The sequence below is a fragment of the Balaenoptera acutorostrata genome, chromosome 16 (assembly GCF_949987535.1).
Source record: "Balaenoptera acutorostrata chromosome 16, mBalAcu1.1, whole genome shotgun sequence".
Taxonomy (NCBI): domain Eukaryota; kingdom Metazoa; phylum Chordata; class Mammalia; order Artiodactyla; family Balaenopteridae; genus Balaenoptera; species Balaenoptera acutorostrata.
This window is the reverse complement of record NC_080079.1, coordinates 38,495,149-38,515,331: the sequence shown is the minus strand read 5'-3', so window position 1 is coordinate 38,515,331 and position 20,183 is coordinate 38,495,149. Positions and strand designations below refer to the sequence as shown.

The 20,183-nt window shown below is 37.9% G+C and overlaps 1 protein-coding gene across 2 annotated transcripts; it reads left to right on the top strand.

Moving 5' to 3' along the window:
* The first annotated feature begins 6,270 nt into the window (after nucleotides 1-6,270).
* LOC102997692 (gastric triacylglycerol lipase) lies at nucleotides 6,271-19,643 on the top strand. 2 transcript variants are annotated; one of them, XM_007179151.2, is made up of 9 exons: nucleotides 6,271-6,372; nucleotides 6,584-6,701; nucleotides 7,236-7,434; nucleotides 8,541-8,650; nucleotides 12,905-13,041; nucleotides 14,842-14,988; nucleotides 15,986-16,057; nucleotides 16,465-16,536; nucleotides 19,346-19,643. In XM_007179151.2, exons 1-9 carry the CDS (start codon nucleotides 6,271-6,273, stop codon nucleotides 19,580-19,582), a joined length of 1,194 nt encoding a protein of 397 aa, XP_007179213.1. In that variant the 3' UTR covers nucleotides 19,583-19,643. The 2 variants fall into 2 exon arrangements, with proteins under 2 accessions (XP_007179213.1, XP_057387184.1); XM_057531201.1 differs by having other exon boundaries at nucleotides 6,584-6,707; nucleotides 7,332-7,434.
* Nucleotides 19,644-20,183: the final 540 nt, after the last annotated feature.

Below are 20,183 nucleotides of genomic sequence, written 5' to 3'. Positions count from 1 at the left end.
GTTTTCTCCACATCTTTGCCAAAACTTGTTATTTCTAGTCTTTTGATAATAGCCATTCTAATAGGTGTAAGTTGATATCTTATTGGGTTTATAATTTACATTTACCTGATGATTAGTGATGTTGAGCACCTTTTCATGTATCTGTTGGTCATTTGTTCATCTTCTTTGGGAAAATGTCTATCCAGGTCCTCTGGCCATTTTTTATGTTGAACTGTTTTCTTGTTATTGAGTTGTGTGAGTTCTTTATATATTTTGGATATTAACTCTCTATCAGACATAATTTGCAAATATTTTCTCCTGTTTGGTAGATTGACTTCATTCTGTTAATGGTTTCCTTTGCTGTGCAGACGCTTTTAAGTTTGATGTAGTCCTGCTTGTTTATTTTAGCTTTTTTTGCTTGCCATTTTGGTGCTAAATACAAAAACATCATTGCCAAGATTGATGTCAAGGGGCTTACTCCCTATTTTTCTTCTAGGTGTTTTATGGTTTCAGATCTTACATTAAAGTCTTTAATCCATTTTGAGTTAATTTTTGTGCATGGTATAATATAGTGGTCCAGTCTCATTCTTTTGCATGTGGCTATCCAGTTTTTCCAACACCATTTATTGAAGAGGCTCTCTTTTTTCCACTGTATGTTCTTAGCTCTCTTGTTGTGAACTAATTGACCATATATGTGTGCATTTGTTTCTGGGCTCTCATTCTCTTCCATTGATCTATGTGTCTGTTTTTACATCAATACCATACTGTTTTGACTACTATATCTTTGTAATATAGTTAGAAATCAGAAAGTGAGATGCCTCTTGCTTTATTCTTCTTTCTCAAGATTGCTTTGGCTCTTTGTGGTCTTTTATGTTTTCATACAAATTTTAGGATAGTTTATTTTATTTCTGGGAAAAATGCCATTGGAATTTTGATAGAGACTGCATTGATCCTACAGACTGCTTTGGATAATATTGAGAATTTAACAATATTAATTCTTTCAATCATGAGCACAGAATATCTTGATGTATATTTGTGTCTTCTTCAATATCTTTCATTAATGTCTTATAGTTTTCAGTGTATAGGTCTTTCACCTCCTTGGTTACCTTTATTTCTAGGTATTTTCTTCTTTTCAATGCTATTGTAAGAGGGATTTTTTTTTTCATTTCTATTTCTGATAGTTCATTTTTAGTGAATAGAAATGTAACACTCTTTTGTATATTGGTTTTGTATCCTGAAACTCTACAGAATTTGTTTGTTCTAACTTTTTTGATGGAGTCTTTAGGGTTTTCTATATTTAATATCTGTCATCTGCAAATAGTGAAAGTTTTACTTCTTCTTTTATTTTTTTATTTTTTAAATTTATTTATTTATTTAATTTATTTATTTTTGGCTGCGTTGGGTCTTCGTTGCTGTGCGCAGGCTTTCTCTAGTTGCGGTGAGCGGGGGCTACTCTTCATTGCGGTGCGTGGGTTTCTCATTACGGTGGCTTCTCTTGTTGTGGAGCACGGGCTCTTGGCACGCAGGCTCAGTAGTTGTGGCGCACAGGCTCAGTAGTTGTGGCGCATGGGCTTAGTTGCTCCATGGCATGTGGGATCTTCCCAGGCCAGGGATTGAACCCGTGTCCCCTGCATTGGCAGGCGGATTCTTAACCACTGCACCACCAGGGAAGCCCTACTTCTTCTTTTAGAATTTGGATGCCTGTTTCTTTTTTTCACTCCATAGAATGATTCTGGGACTCATCCATGTTGTTGCATGTAATAGTAGTTTGCTCATTTTTACTACTGAGTAGAATTCCATTGTATGGATATAGAAATATTTTGTTTACCACACTCTCTTGCTTATAGTACCTTTACAGTAACTTAAGTCTTGAAATCAGAGAGAAATACTCTGACTTGTTTTTTTTCTTTTATTTTCTTTGAATATTCTAGTTCTTTGCTTTTTATATTAATTTTAGTATCAGCTTGTCAATTTCTACCAAAAAGTTTGATAAAATTTTTACTGGGATTCTACTGAATATAGAAAAAAATAGAAAAATTTAAGAAAAGTTGACATTTTAACAATAATAAGTGACATCAGCATCAAGGTGATATAAAATGTCCCTCCTTTTTGTTCCCCTTTTTAACAACTAAAAATCAATATCCATCACAAACAAGAAAGTCTCTTTGGGAGTTGTGGAATCCAGCACCATATTACCAGGGACCCAAGAAAAGTCTAACCCACCTGTGCAGCTGGTAGGCAGACACACCTCCGTATGGGCTGTGGAACCAGCAGAAGCCATTGAAACTGTCCCAACTCTTCATAGCTGCAACTGGGAAAACCTGGGGAATGCCGATGTGGGCCGACACCTGTGGATGAGAAAGGCTTTATAGAAGTCCAGCCATCTGGAAGGGAGATTCCAGCACACCACTGGAGAAAAGAAAAATACGACTTTGAACACACTAGAGAGGATCCCGGTATACCAGTGCTGCCCCTGTACTGTATTGTACACATAACATTTTGGTTAAGGTGGTAGACCTCCTATTAAGTGTTCTTAATAAAACAACATTTCAATAAATAAATAAATAAAACTTCAATTTTTCACATGTGCAATACTTGGTATTAGTTATTTCATAATTTAGGCAAAAACAACCATCAAAACCTTTTGATAAAAGTTGTTTTTCTCTCAGATTTTGAAAAGTATACCAGGGGGTCATACTGACTGTTTTAAAGTAAATATAATTCTTTATGGGTTCAAGTGCTCCTACCCAAGTGTGGGAAAAAAGTTGATAGCTGCCAGAATCAAGAAAACTCAGAGAATGAGGATGTTGGAGGCAGAGTTTCAGGAGGTGACAAATCAAAAAGAATGAATCTCTAAGGATGTATTGGAACCATATCCTCTTGTGAATTTACTACTTATGCAATATTTGACTTGCCATTTGGCAAATAGGCGAGTTCACTGGAAATGCAGTGACTACACATTTTTAGGAAAGGTCACCCAAAACACACACATGTACGCCTATATATACAGGGGTATTTAGTGAGAGAGAGAAGGAAGAAGAGAATTAAGTTTTTCATTTACCTTCAAGAAAGCATTCAGTGTGGTGACAGTGAGTATGACTCTCTGGTGTTATAAAGTTTACTTAATATACTTCAAAATTAATATATTGATATGTTTTGTGAACTTTATTTCTACCTTAGGTAAAATATAATTTTCCATTGATTTTTTTAACCTTGATTATATGTATATCAAAATTTTTTTTTCTAGGAAGTTTCTTCTCTCTTTTTCTCCTTTGGTGCTTGATTTCAGGACATTTGAAAAAAAGAAAGAACAAGCAATGCTCTGAATGTATAACAGGAATGGGCTGTATTACCAAGGGGCTCTACCTCCTCACTATGCAGTTTCTAACTTGAAATCAAACCTGACTGTTTCTCAAACCAATATGGGTAGAATGGTACTCTAGTCACGATCTCTATGGGAAGTGGCAAGGAGTTTGAAAACATATTCAGTATTTATTAACATATTCAGTATTTATTAACAATGTATGTGGGGTATTTTGGAAAAATTCATTTATTTTAGTAATTCAAATAACATTCAAGGAATGTTTATAGTTATGAAAAAAGGCCGGTTTGGCAGACTTGACCAGATTAGGTCCCTCACAGTCACCAATCCTAGTATCCTATATAAATATCATTCTTCACTCTCCCCCTCTCACCCCTACCTCTTACCTTCCTTTCTGCCTTCTCTCCTAGTCTTCCTCTACCGTCAAAACCTGAGAGCTTTGAATTGAGCTTTTTACAGCCTTGGTCAAAACAACATACACAAATTTGTTTCTTAAGGAACAAATAATCCTAATAAGCCTTGCTGAGGTTCATATAGTGAATGAGAAATAATTTTTATTTTAATTTTTGATAAAAGATAAAAGGCCATAGGCGGCTCTTAGGAATAGTAGGGTCAGTCATTTTAAATTTAATTTTAGCTGTTAGTTAGAAAGTATGAGGCTAACAAAGAGACTTATTAGGTTTGAGGAGTACTACTAATAGTATAATTAATTTTCATTTATTGAGCAGCAAATGTTTATGGAGCCAAGGACTGAAAAGGATGCTGTATAGCTACCTTGGTACCTAGTCATCCTTCTGTTTGACTATATCTAAAGCTTCAGTTTACCTATGGGATTTTAAGAGCAAGCACATAGGCCCTGAGTAGACCTGAAGTAGAAGGGAGTGAGAAATGCATGGACAGTACAGGTAAGAGAGCAAGTAGAAAGAGCTGGTACTGCTGAACTATCACTACATTGTAAGTCTCTTGAAGGCAGAGAACATGCCATTCCTTCATGTATCCCTCAGGCTAACATTTTCCTTGTCGAATAAACATGTCAAGTTTAGAGCAGAAGACTGCAGCTGTGGAAACTACAGCCACATTTGGATATGATGGTTTCAAGTAGAGGGTAGGGGAAAATAAAAGTCTGAAACCTTGAAAAAATTACAAGGTTGCAAATGGAACACAATGGAGCATTTCCAAGGTCGGGGTGGGAGCAGGATTATGCTAGTGCAGGCATCCCTTAGGAAAAGTATCCATTAGGGAGAGGGGAAGAGTTGATGGAGATCTTTGCAGTAGGAATGGAGAGGAATCAGGACACCTAGAAATTCAAAACAGAACAATGGTCACTGATTTAGTATGCATCATGTGTAGTACAGCGAGTGAACAAGAGTTATTTAATAGGTCATCTTTGAATCCAGATATTTTAAAGCAATAATAGAAAAATTTCTCTGTATTGTCAATGTATGAGTGACATTTAGTCTGCCATTCTGAGGGAATTAAAGGAAGTTCTCACATACAAAACAGACAGACCTCCCTGTTTTATTCACAGTTTCAAAAAAGACGATCATTCCGGGTATTAATTCTCTCTCCGTTTTCTGACAGATGGTATATCAATTTCCTAGGACTGCCGGAACAAAGTACCACAACTGGGTGGCTTAAAATAACAGAAAATTATTGTCTTACATTTGGGGAGTCTATAGATCTAAAATCAAGGTGTCGGAAGGGCCATGCTCCCTCCGGAACATGTAGAGGAATCCTTCATTGCCGCTTCCTGGTTTCCGGTGGTTGTCCAGCAGACTCTTTTGCCCCTTGGCTCACAGCTGAATAGCTTCCATCTCTGCCTTTATTGTCACATGGTATTCTCTCAGTGTGTCTCTGTCTTCACATGGTCATCTTCTTAAAAGGAGACCACTCATATTGGATTAAGTGTTCACTCTACTCCTGTATTTCCTCATCTTAACTTAAATTACACCTGTAATAACCCTATTTCCAAATGCAGTGACATTCGGAGGTATTGAGCTGAGGACTTGAACATATCTATTTTTCGGGTTGTCAGGGGGAAACCAACTCAAACCATAACAGATGGTAAATGGTAGCTCTGACATCAAGGCTACAAGGGTAGGTTGATAAATAAAAGGTCCTCTGGGAAAATAAAATCATGTATAAAGCTGAATAAATTACCAGAATAGCAGAAGTGTTGTGAAAACCTACTAATTGACAAAGTGATGAGAAACAAGGAGAACAGTAGGACAGATAAGGTAATAAATGGAAAATCTATGAAGCAAATAGCAAGGCAGCTCAATATCATGACTTTATGTTATATTGTAACATTTACAACATGCAAAATTTTTTTTATTCTCCTGTCAGTTTGTTTAGATTATTATTAAAGTGAAGGTACAACATTTTGAAACTCAGGTAGAGATTTTGCAGACACTCATGGCTAAGGCTAGAAACCTGGTTTGAGAAATGGGTTGGAAGGACAGACAATCCTGGGGAGGTGAGCAGACAGGACTACACTGCTGAGTCCATTATGATGGGGCACAGTGTGGGGCTGGACTCCTGCCCTCCACCCACCCCATGCCCCAGCCCCCCCAGCCCTCTCCCTGTGACAGGCAAGCCTGAGAGTGTCCTTCCCGTGGTTTTGATCACATGGGAATCCGCAGGTTCCAGACAGAAGTCAAAGTCCTTCTTTGATGAGGCCTTGATGAGGGATCCTGGACTGGACATGCCCTTTTCTGGGCTTTGGTCTTCATCTGGGCACATGATGCACTCCACTGCAGGATTCTTTACACATCTGTCTCTCCCCTCACGATGTGGTGAGTTCTCTGAAGACAAGACCCTGTTGGATCTCATATACCAAGCACTGGATCCTCGGACCCGGGTCCTCCTGCCATCTGCCGGCCTTGCTCCCTCTGCGGCGAGTCCTTGTTCTCAGGCTCTCCTTAAACACAAACATCATGCAATAACTTTTCTCCCCTAATAGGTTGAAAATGTGGTGGCTACTTGTAGCAATGTGTTTCATCCACATGTCTGGAAATTCATTTTGTTTCCTTGGAAAAAAAGCGATGAACCCTGAAGCCAATATGAATATTGTAAGTTATTCATATCACTAATATTTAAAAAACAACACTTCCAAAGATATTGACACTATTGCTCTCATTAATTCTTTATGATTTATTATAAAGTCTGAAAGATTTCTTTACATAGTACATGTTACCCCAACCAATAAGAAATTCTATTTTAATAATCAAAAGTGGCCAAGCATACTCATGAAGCTAAATGTTTTGTCTTTTCTGCATTCAGAGTCAGATGATTTCCTACTGGGGTTACCGAAGTGAAATGCATGAAGTTATAACTGCAGATGGTTACGTCCTTCAGGTCTATCGGATTCCTCATGGGAAGAATGATGCTAATCATTTAGGTAGGATTGGTATGAGGGAAAAAAATGAGTGTCTCAAATCCGGAATCATATACATTCCAGTCAAAAATATTCTAATCATAAAACACTAGATTAAGTTATTCAAAAAAAACCTGAACCACCTTGGTCTCTGAGATTAAGCTGAGGGTCTGAGTGATACCAGATTTACGTTGGTTTCTCTGATGTGAAGCACACTGGCCCATGATTTTAGTTTGTCGTGCTGGGTGGAAACTCAGAGGCCCTGAATAGAAGACCCACTTAATTAACATAATGCTGAATTTCCTTAGAATATAATTTTTTCAATAGCTTTTTGAGGTTTAATTGGCGTACAATCAACTGCACATATTTAAAGTGTACAATTTGACACGTTTTTTCATCTGAGAAACTGTCACCACAATTAAGATAACGTATTCAGAAATATTCACCTCACCAAGCAAACTTTTTAAATTCTAGTCATATAAAAGCCTGTTTCTATCTTCATGTTTATCTGAGAATAAGGAGTGAGTTTATAAGGCTTTTAACAATTTTCTTCTTTAGGTCAGAGACCTGTTGTGCTTCTGCAGCATGGTTTCCTCGCATCGGCCACAAACTGGATTTCCAACCTACCCAGCAACAGCCTGGGCTTCCTCCTGGCGGATGCTGGATATGATGTGTGGCTGGGAAACAGCAGAGGAAATACCTGGGCCAGGACAAATTTATTCTATTCACCAGACTCAGCTGAATTCTGGGCTTTCAGGTAAAGAAAAGGGACGATTGAAAATAAATATTGAGTTAAAAGGCATAGGTATTCACTGCTTCCAATCCAGCCTCATTTTAACAAATTACACTCCAAATAGGAGGAGAAGGAAGTCATCTTCATTCTAATCCATTTTTGGATTCTTCCTTACACCTCATTCCAAGGGTAGCCTTTCCTCCAAACTGTCTGTGATCCCAGCAACCACTATTACGGGATTCCCTGAATATGCTTTTCCACAAGGAATGAGCGAAATGACTGAAGCAAGGAAATTTGCTGCCCCCGGCAGATTCTGAAGGAACATCCACGTGGATTACTAGAAGGTTAAACCCAGTTGGGGGTTCATGAATAGCACCTGTCATCATCAGTATTCAAGTGGGGGTGGGGAAGACAATGAAATTCTGACACCATGGGGAGATTATCAAAGATTTCCTCTCACTGGCCCTCTTGTGCCTTATTCCTAGAAATTACTAATGGAAGTGGAGAAGAGAATTTGCCCGATGATGCTGAGGTGCAAAGGTGCTCTTAGAAGTTCCAGGAAGTGAAAGAAGCTCGTGTGTTCCGAGTGTAGTGAGGAAGAGGGCGAGTGAGAGGAGAGGAGCCTAGAGATGCTGACAAGGGCCAGATCAGGCCAGGCTGCGTAGGTCTTGGTGAAGGCCTTGGAGTTCATTCTAAGTGTAATGAGAAGCTTCTGGAAAGTTTTCAACAGGGGAGTGGCATAGCCTGTTCTCATTTTCAAAAGGTTATTCTGGCTGATTTGTAAACAATAAAATAGAGCATCTGTTCATATTACATGGCAGTAGAACACAACATACAAATGATGATTAAATCTGACATTCAGGTTCAAGGGTAGAAGTATTCCCCAGCTACAGCTACTATTGTGTTTGGATTAAATTGCAGCTGTAATGCTGTGCTTCAGAAATGATGTCAGCTGTTTATGAGATGCCACCCCAAAGAGCCCCTGACACTCACTAATAGTCTATAAGCAGCAATGCTTAGAGAATCTAGTTTTCTGTTTCTCAAAGGAAACCTTAGCTTAAATAGGTTTGACTTATAGAAAGTACAGCAAGGAAATATATTCAATTTTATTCTGTCTTTTTTTCTTGCAGCTTCGATGAAATGGCTACATATGACCTTCCATCCACAATCAACTTCATTTTAAATAAAACTGGACAGAAGAAGCTACACTATGTTGGCCATTCCCAGGGCACCACCATTGGTAGGTAACAGCAGTTAGCAGGTAGTTTAGTTCATATAGACCCCTTCCCAGTGGTTATGCAGACGTGCTGGTCGTCATGCTAATTGCTTTCCATTCATTATATAATGTCTACAGCAACCCAATGATACAAGACCATTGTTATTCCTATTGTATATATAATGAAATTAAGAGCAGGTAAATAAATAGTTCGTGTAAGGTAACACAGTTATTACAAATAGGGTAGCTCAGATACCAGGTCAGGAAATCTGACGCCCAAACCAATGCTCTGAAACTTTGTACCACACAGGCTCCGGTCTAAGTTTATTCCATTCACTCAACCATATTTATGGAGCACCTATAATGTATCCTAAGAATACAGCAAAAATTAAATAGTTTAAAATCTCTGTCTTCCTACTACTTATACTCTAGCAGGAGAAAGTAGAGAAAATAATAAAAATTAAAAAGTAAAATATATACCATGCTAGATAATGATAATACTATGAAGAGAAAAATAAATCAGGGGGTCAGATTAGGGAGCATCAGAGGGGTACACAGCAATTTTATACCAGGAACACCACCAAATACTTTCTAAGTAAACATGAAGGAAGTCAGTGAGCCAAGCTCATACCTGGAAGACTGATATTCCAGGAAGAGGGAACAGATAGCACAAAAGATCTGACGCTACAGCACACGCAGCACATTCAAGGAACAGCAATGGGGCTGTTCATTGTGTGGATGAATCAGATTGAGAGAGACAGAGGTGAGTTGGGTGGGAGTGGTGAGGAGGGCCTACTATTCAGGGCTTTTGGGGCTGTTGTAGGGATTTTTGCTTTCGCTCTGAGTGAAAAGGAAGCCATAGAAAAGTTTGAGTAGAGGAGTTACATGATCTGACATGTTAACAGGATCCTTCCAGTTGTTGAAGGAAAACAGGGCTGGAGCAGAGAAAGCAGTCACTGAACTCTTACTGTAACCCAGGGGAGAGATGATAGTGACCTAGAAGAGGGGGTGGTAAAGATACCTGGTTAGGTTCTAGACGTATTTCATATATATATACAAAGAGGAGGGGGGGCGGAACCAGCAGAATTTGCTTATATAATGGATATGGAGTGTAAGAGAAAGAGGAGTCAAGGATGACACCACGATTTATGGCCAGAGCATGGAGATGATGGAGATGCCATTAGCAAAGACGAGGGAGACAGTAAGAACAGCTGAGGTGGTGGGGAGACCAGGGGCTCAGTTCTGGACCCAAGTGTTAGTTGCTATTGGAGATTCAAGTGGAACGTCAAGCAATCAACTGTAGATACAAATCTGGAGTTTAGGAGGGAAGATTGGGCTGAAAATACAAAATGTGAATCATCAGTACATGAGACAGGATGCAATAACCAAAGAATTGAGCTCAGACAGAAAAGAGGAGGGGTCCAAGCACTAAGGCCTGGGCCACAATTGATTTGGAAGATGAGGACGAATCAAGTGAATAAACTGGAAAATAATGGTGACTGTGGCGTAAGGGAAGCCAGGAATGTCTAGTGTTCTGGAAGACAAGTAGAGAAAATGTTATTAGGAAAATACTGTAGTCAACTGTGGAAGAAGCTTTGATCAATCATGTGAAATGAAGTCTGAGAACTGACCGTTGGTTCTGGCAACCTAGAAGCTATAAGGGAACCTTTCTAACAGCAACTTTGGTGGAATGGTTGGGACAAAAGCATAATCAAGGAAATTTAAGAGACCATGAGAGAAACTGTAAAGGGAAGAGAAAGGATGAAAGCAGAAGGGGGAATCGGGGATGATATGGGAGAAATAATGGTGTATTTTTTATGTTGATCCTCACTGTCAGCCAGTGACATTACTTCCTACTACAATTCTAAGCAATCCGAATGTCCATATATGGACATATTCAGGAAAGTGGATGAAATAGTTGGTAGAAGCCTGTGGAAGTTCTCTTCCCACTGCTTGTTCATCCTAAAGCATGGATCCCACTGGTAGAATTTTAGACAGAAAAAAGGGTCAGTGAGGAAGAGCTTCCCAATGTTTCTGTCATTGTGTAATATGTTATGGGCCCAAGGAGATGAGGATTTGCGCTATTTTTTTTTTTTTTAATAAAAGCACTTTTAGAGGAAAGGGCAAAAAAGCAGGACTAGGCAGAGGGAGAAGTTGAGCAGTGATGCAGTCCCCAGAAGTCCCCAGCCAGCTCTGTATGAGATGGCTCTTCAGAGTCTTCATCAGTGGGACTAGCTGACTGGCCCTTTACCCACTTGTTGACCAGTCATTCAATGCAGGATGACCCAGGAAGGGACCTTGGGTTCTCTTGAGCAAATGCAAAATCAAAAGTCTCCCTGCAGCTTCAGCTGAATAAATGCCTTGGACTCGAAGAGAAATCAGGGCAATGAAGAACAGCAACAAAACACATGGTTAACCATGGATTCAAATTCCTTGTTAAAAAGTGAGAAATGTTCTAGATTCCTAAAATTTACTCCTTTAGTTTCCAAAACTATCCAAACTTTAACCCTTCTGGATGGAAATCTACCTCAACTTATGACCAATGCCCATGCTTTTTAAAATAGAACATGTTGAACATAGCTTAACTTTTTTTCAATGATATAGGGCTATAAAATGATTGCATTTAGCTGAAATGCAACAATTTCCTTCGGAGTTATTGCTATCAATAGAACTGCTTGTCCTGACACAAAATAACTCCGACCTACCAGTCTCTTGAGTATTTAAATTTTGCACTCCTTTCATTTGAACTTCTTTTCATTCTTCTTTCTCACCATTGGAGAGTCTGTCATTATGTCACCATACTCATAAATTTCGGGAAATTTTTTCTGCCTTCTAATTTACATCTTCCAATCAATCTGGTGTGTACTTGAAAGTTAGATAAGTATCCTTGATAGAATTGTGTCTAAAGTGGGATTAAGTTTATTCTGAGAAGTCACCTGTCCTGACCTTATATGGACCCATGGACACCCACTCAGGCTCCTCGCGTGTGATTCTTGCTTACTCTGGGTGATCTGTTGGCTGATATCTACAGAGTTAGGCAACCAGATAAAGAATCCCTTAATAAACAGAGTGCTCTTGGAAAGACCATTCTTCCTCCACTGGGATCAGGCTGGATATTATGTAACTGAGGCCGTTGTATAAATCGGAAAAATTTTGTTTCAGGGCATTATTGAGTCTCGTCGATATGTCATTATTAACAGTAGGGAGAGATTGTCCTATGTAATTCAACTGTAAAGAATTTAAGTTGATAATTCTTTGATTAGAACCCAGTCTATTTATATGCTACTGTTCATGAAAACAATTAAAAGCAGACGGGCTGAGAATGTTTATTGTATATAGATGTTGGAATTATCTCGGCTTCTCATTTGTCAAGCATTTACTATGTGACTAGTTCCTGGTAAATACTTTACATGATTCACCTCAAGTACTTCCTAAACAACCCAAGGAAGCATTCATTATTACATGCATTTTTAGATGAGGAAACTAAGGCTCTTAGAGTTTAGGTGACTTTTCCAATATCACAAAGCTAATAAATCACAGAACCAGGTTTCAAACTCTGTTTGGACATATTTCAAATTTGTGCTTTAACCTTTCCACTCATATACCCTACTTATATTAAATGTTAATTATCTCATTGTTATGAGATTAGATAATTTTAAACTGAACCAAACCTATTGTAATATAAATTATAACATTTTTGTTACCACATGATTATTCTAAAGTTGGCCTATTTTCTAAAGTCAGATGAAAGAGTTTATTATAACTATCAAAAAGTTCTACCCTCGGGCTTCCCTGGTGGCGCAGTGGTTGAGAATCCGCCTGCCAATGCAGGGGACACAGGTTCGAGCCCTGGTCTGGGAGGATCCCACATGCCGCGGAGCAACTAGGCCCGTGAGCCACAATTACTGAGCCTGTGCATCTGGAGCCTGTGCTCCGCAACAAGAGAGGCCACGATAGTGAGAGGCCCGTGCACCGCGATGAAGAGTGGCCCCCGCTTGCCACAACTAGAGAAAGCCCTCGCACAGAAACGAAGACCCAACACAGCCATAAATAAATAAATAAATAAATAAATAAATATTTAAAAAAAAAAAAAAAAAAAGTTCTACCCTCATGTTCCTAGAGAGAATCTATGAAAATAAAACAAATATACTAAAATCTGATCATTTTGTCGATTTCAGGTTGTCCCAGATGGCACCCCTAGTAAGTCCAAAGTAATGTCACACTTGTAAAGCACACACGCACACACACACCTTTTCACATTTTCTTGTTCTTTTTCAGGTTTTATCGCCTTTTCTACCAATCCCACGCTGGCTCAAAAAATCAAAGCCTTCTATGCATTAGCCCCAGTTGCCACGGTGAAGTATACCAAAAGCCAGTTGAACAAACTTGCACTCATTCCTCCCTTCCTCTTCAAGGTATGTGATTCCCTTTAACTGGGTCTAAGATATTAAATTGTTTGTGGATTTCAAAGTGATGGAAAGAGAACAAACACCTGGTGGACAATCATGTTTATATTCAAGGATGGAAATTAACATGTTTATATTATTTCTTGAATAGCACTGACCATGGTTGAATCCCCATTATAGTTTATGAGATCCCCACCGATTTCTTTATTCTCGATTACTTTGTGTGGATTAGCAATGCCTGGGGGAGTTTTTGCTCCTTCCGTGGATGTTTCTTTACCAAGCACCCACACAGGTCTTCAAGGCTGTGATTCCCCCACAAGACCAGGGAAAGGGAAATAAAAGCAAAAGAGTCAAATGAGAAGCCTAAACCACCTGGTCCAAGAAAAGTGGGAAGAAGAAGGATAGGAAAGAAAAGGAAGGGAAGCGAAAAAGAGAGAGAGGGGGAAGATAGCAATGGTGAAGTGAGGCAAGGACTTGGAGACCCCTTATCATATACCCTTGGCTTTCCAAGGCTTTTCCTTAGAGCTCCTTCCTCTTTAAATGAGGATTTCATAGGGCAGTAGCATAGGTTTCAAGAAACTGTAAATATTATGGAGGCATACATGGTAGGGAATTAATAATCTTTCCTTCTTCCAATGTTTAATCACTGACTTCTCCCACCCACCGAAACCAACCCATACACACACATACACAGTCTCCTTTAGCAGAACAGTTTACCTCAGGCTACAAAACTTAATGATGCCATTTTCTTCTGTGGTTGAGTGCTATTCTTTTTTTTTTTTTTTCCACTCAATTAACATGCATGCCTAAAATCTAAGAGATTTTACCTACAGACCAACTACATTTGTAAAGCTTTTACTCAAAATGTAAAATTGTGTGATGACCCTGAGTATGTTTACAGGTTGCATTGATTCAGAACTTGTTTGTTTCTTACTCATATTCAGATTTTCTGACAGGCAATGTAGAGAGAGGTTTTTAAAAAAGCATTAGACCTTAGGTCAGAGGCTTGAGGCTTAGATCAAGATTCTAGCTGTAATCCAGTTCTCACTAGACCAAGATCCTGACTATTCATTAGCCTTATGTTCTCACATATAAAATGGGGATAACAGGGTACAAACTACCAGTTATAAAATAAGTAAGTCACATGGATATAATGTATAGCACAAGGAATAGAGTTAATACTTTATAATAACTTTGTATGGGGTATAATTTTGAAAATATGGAGTCTCCATGTTGTACACCTGAAACTAACATAATATTGTAAATCAACTATACTTCAATAAAAAATAAATTAAATAAAATGGGGATAACAAAGTGTCTACTTATTTTAAGAACAATTAGGGTGTGTCCTTTCAATTTTTAAACTACCAAGCCTCTTTGTCTTCTCAAAGGTTTTGCTGAAAATATGGCTTGGAAGTCACCATTTCCCCTCCTGATTTTTTTATTTATTTATTTATTGCTGAAATCACACATCTTGGCACTTAATTGTGATATTCTACCATGCTGTTTTATGAGTTTATTCCCTAACTCCTATGACCCCAACTAGACTGTAACTCTGTGTCTTATACTTCTCAGAAGCCAGTGCAGTTCTCAATGCAGCAATTAATACTCAATACTCATACCTGCCCTGTCCATTCCATATCTTTATCGTGGGAATTCAATGAGAGGGAGTATTTAAACCTCTTAAGACAACATATAGAAGTATGAAAATATAATGTCTATTCCCATTTGTACCAGTAAACAAGACAAATGAATGTCTTCTCTGCAGCTTGTTATTTGCAAATCTTTAATGATGCTTTTATTTTTCAGATTATATTTGGTAACAAAATGTTCTACCCACACAATTTTTTTGAAAGTTTTCTTGGTGCTGAAGTGTGCTCCCATGAGATACTGGATATCCTTTGTAGGAACGCCTTGTTTGCCATTACTGGATTTGACAATAAAAACTTGAACATGGTTTGTATGCATTGAAATTTCTATTCTGAATATTTTGAGCAACCCTCGTGATTACTTGTCTCATCATCACTTAGGAATGGTACTTTATTAGAACCAGGAGTCACTTCAGAATTCTGTCCATGATATGCAGATAAGCCCAAGAGAAATCACAAGTCATTGCTCCCAGTTTTGTTGCCTCCACGTTTCTTCCATCACCTCACTGTGCCCTGAAGTAAACAGCTTGTAGGAAAAACAAAACAAAACAAAAAACTCCCTACTCACTTCTGACCACCTGAATAATTGATGTGACATTTAAATTCTGTGAGGGGAGGCATTGAACCAAGTTGTCAGGTTCCTCTGTAGGAAAAATATGTCTAGATATTGAATAAATATTACTTTAAATATTTTTAACGCTGATAGTCATCTCCATAAACTTTCTAAAACTTATTTCAGAGCAACTATTTATGTAAGATCTTGTCCACACTCTTTACCTTCTATTTCATTTGCTTTGCACCAAGCGGATGTTTAAAAGCACATATGACAAAACGCAGTATCAGAAAGTAGTTAAGAATATGGATTCAGGGTAAAAGCCTGAATTCAAATCCTATCTTTGCAGTGCACTTGAACTCCTCCATCTTGATTTCCTTATCCATGAAATGAGTTGTTGTGAAGATTAAATGAGCTAACATATGTAAAGTATATAGAACATAGTACAAAACAATGCTCATAGTATATCATGTTTTGCTCATAGAATATCATGTTTTGCTACTAATAGTATTATACACTGACAACTATTCTCCCTCAAAATTGTTTAGTTTAGTTATATACCCTCGAAATTAGCCCATATAATCACAGTTTGCAAACTATAAATTGATGTACACCTTTTTTGCTCATATCCTGCCAGTAATGCTCCCCATAAAACTTGATCTGGATCAGAAAAAGTTAAGTCTTAGATGTTTGTGAGAAACTTAACATACATCTAAGTGTGCATGTGTGTGCTTGTGTGTTTGCTTTCTAGAGTCGCTTAGATGTGTATCTAGCACATAATCCAGCAGGAACTTCAGTTCAAAACGCCCTCCATTGGAGTCAGGTATCATTTCAAGCTGCTAAAACTTTTTGTGGGCCTAAACCATTAACAATTTACATAAAACACAGTCTTAAAATATTGTGTCAAATGCTTCTAAGAGGTAATTTTTCTGGCACGTGACTACCAGATGAAAATATCTATCAATCCATGTGAATGAAAATCCTACAAAAAACAGGTGCTTTGGGTAACAAGAAATAAATGATGATTATGATTTGAAATTATTTCAAGCAAAGCTGCATTTAAACTTGAATAAATTGTTGTGGAGGATTAATAGTCTATTTTTGGAATGAGAAAAAAATTTTAAATAATATTTAAATTAAAAGTAAACTACTTGGAAAAGTTGGCATTTTATTATTTACATAGCCAAGTGACTTTTTAATTTCCTTGTGTCTTTAATTTCTCTACATTAGGCTGTTAATTCTGGGCAATTCCAAGGTTTTGACTGGGGAACCCCAACTCAGAACCTACTGCATTATAACCAGGTAAGCATCTTAAGTTGAGGTTATGTGCATTTTGAAAGACAAAGATATAAAAAGTTAAAGATGAAATTACGATAACTTTGCAGGTATTTTCCAAAGGAATGTTGTTGCCTAGACCTAGCCTTAAGGAAATTATAAAGTAGATGACTCTATCCTTTGAGTCTTTTTGTCATGTGGAACATCACACTGGTCTCTAATTCTTCCACTGAGCCTTCACGCTCCAGTGTCTGTGTTCATTCAAGCTGCCCTCAAAGTACCACACCACTGCAGTGAGAACCTTCTAGATCTTATCACCCCTTGCTGCATTAGACAGATCTGCCCTGTATCCCAGACCCCCGGCATGCTGTCTTCTCCTTTCCAAAGTGCAACTAACTGTTATAATAAACCAATAACTCCTTTTTTTTTTTTTTTTTTTTTTTGGCTGCTCCGCGAGGCTTACCAGATCTTAGTTCCCCGACCAGGGATCAAACCCAGGCTCTTGGCAGTGACAGTGCAGAGTCCTAACCACAGGACCACCAGGGAATTCCCTAAACTAATAACTCTAACTGTTCATGGGATAGAGCTGGAATCTCTGGTCTTCTTAAACAATTTCCTATCCTTTGTTGATGGCCAGAGAAGTTTTCTCACCATATTCCCAGACATAAAAGAAGGATGGTATGCTTGCAGTTCAAGGCTGGAAATATTTTTCAGCAGACAGGAGCCTTGTATGCAGGTAGATATATTAAGCATTCCTCCTACTTGTAGTACAAAGAAGCCAGGCTTTGGAGTCCATCGTACCTGAGGTTAATATGAGTTGAGATAATAACTTTTCATCTCTCCACCCAGACTCAGGGAGTTATTGACAGTAATTAATGGGTAATGTCAGCTCAGGATAAACTCTCAGATTGTCACAGGCTAATTTTGAATGAGAGAAGTACTCTGTGTTTTTTTGGTAATTCTTTCCCCTTTTACTTCACCCCACATCCAATTTTTACATCCAAGTAGTAACAACCCTATTAATTTTCATCTGTTTCAATGACTCAATATCTACAAGGGATTTATATCTTTTCACCACAACGTCTTTTGTGTGAAAAAGATGGCCGAGCCTCCTTGTTTTTACATCTCTGATGTCTTTAAAGAGGTTTTCTGAACACAATCAGATCAAACATTTGTTGTAAAGACTTTTCCCCCCAGCTATCACAACCTCAAACCCCCCAGACACAGACTCTATCTTTCTACTGGGCTCTAATAACAGTAATCAGAGACTCCGCCTTGAAGGGCCAAGTGGGGTGTGAAACACCCACTCCCAATTCCATTCTCCCTTCAATCAAGCCAAACTCAGGATGGTTTCAACTGACTGAGGGAGTGACACTAATTTAAGAGCCAGAAGCTAGGTTTTGGAAAACACTTTGAACAGTGGAATATGAGTAAAGAAAAGTAGGTTTATTCTTATGGATATTCTTCACAATTTTCCCTTTTCTTCAACATATAAAGGAATATAATAAAGTATTAAAGTACTATGAAAAATTGCATATAATAAAATATTTTTCTTTGGTGAATTGGCTATTACATAAGGATAAAGAAAATATTCGTATATTGGATTAGAATTCTTGAGAATATCATCTTTAAAAACTAACAAAATTCTCTGTGAACAGTGGGAAAATAAGCGGTGATTCTCTTGTCCCCTTGGCCTGCTTTATGAATCTCTTTAAAATCTATGTGTGAATGGAGATTTTGTAGAAATAGGAAATGGGGCTACTGATAGATTTTCTCAGAATTTGAACCTATATTTAGTAAAATCAGGCAAGTATTTAACAAATACAGCTCCTTAAACGAAATGATTACCTATGGAATGACTATACTGGGAGGCCATACAAAGCCAAAATAAATGACTCAGGACATTTTGAGTAACTATTTGTGTAGAAACTATCTATCACAGTTAAAATTCAGTCAGATTCACTTCCTTCAGCTAGAGTCGAAATTTAAGTTTTTACTTTGTAAGAATTATTATCTAAAGCCCGCCTATTCAAAGCATGGTCCAGGCCCAGCAGCCTCAGCATCATCTGGGAATGCAGAATCTAGGCTCTGCCTCCAGATATACTGGATCACATTCTTCATTTTATTAAGATCCCTTAGTGATTCACAGGGCCTTTAGAATTTGAGAAGCACTGATTTAAAACTTTGCATCCACGTTCCTCTGTGGATAAAGGTAACTCTGAGCAATAATTGTTAAGATTTACTTATGAAACTGGGGCATGCCACTTGTGACAACATGGATGGACCTTGAGGATATTATACTAAATGAAATAAGTTAGACACAGACAGATAAATATTGTATGATCTCACTTACATGTGGAATCTAAAAAATTAAAAAATTAAAAACCTCATAGATACGGAAAACAGATTGGTGGTTGCCAGAGGCATGGGCAAAATGGGTAAAGGTGGTCAAAAAGTATGAACTTCCAGTTATAAAATAAGTATGACCTGGAGATGTAATGTACAGCATGGTGACTATAGTTAATAATACCGTACTGTATATTTGAAAGTTGCCAAGAGAGTATATCTTAAAAGCTCTCATTACAAATATATATATAAAAAAACTACATGTGCTGGTAGATGTTAACTAGATTTATTGTGGTCATCATTTCACAATGTATACATGTACGGAATCATTGTAGTGCACCTGCAACTAGTATAATGCTATATATCAATTATATCTCAATTTTAAAAAAACTAGGTTAGTTAATGATATCTAATCTACCCACTGAATAAGTATTGAGTTTCAAGTGCAGTTACTTATAAAAACTCTGATTCTTTTCCTCTTGTGTTTTAGGCCACACCTCCCAACTACAATTTGACAGCCATGGATGTGCCAATTGCAGTATGGAGCGGTGACAATGACCTGTTGGCTGACCCTCAGGATGTTGACCTTTTGCTTCCAAAACTGTCTAATCTCATTTACCACAAGGAAATTCCTACTTACAATCACTTGGACTTTATCTGGGCAATGGATGCACCTCAAGAAGTTTACAATGAAATCATTTCTATGATGGCAGAAGATAAAAAGTAGTCCTGGATTTAAAGAATTATTCATTTACTTTTCCCAAAATAATTTCTTCTCTTCCGCATAGTTTTCTGTACTGTTTTAAATGCAATGTTTCTTTCTGTAATTCTGACTCTCAAAATATATTAGCATCAACAAACTTTTCATTGGTCATTTTTAATTGAAAAGAATTTTTTTTAATTAGATTATTTTCACTTGAAAATTTATCTAGAAACTCTTGAGAGAACACAGCCTTGGGGAAGTGAAACTTCTCTTCCAATCCTCCCATTCAGTTTATCTTCTAAACTCCAGGTAGATAATGAGCCATGAATCATGGGTGTTGCCAAAAGACAGTCTTGGGGTTGAGTATTGGTATCTTGTATGCACACTTGAGATTGAGTAAATTGTTTTCTTTCTATTGTCTATTGTTGCTAAAGCTCAGTCTCTCCATCTGTGCTATGGGGATATCACTTGCTCTTTTGCTTGTTAAACTCCATGAAAAGGCAAATTAGCCTTTAAATTGAATTGAGGTCAGCTCACTTTCCCTTTCTAGGGAGAAAAGAACAAGGGTAGCTTAGGAAGCAACAGGCAACCCCCAGTTCAGGAAGGTGGGAGGTAAAGGATTTCT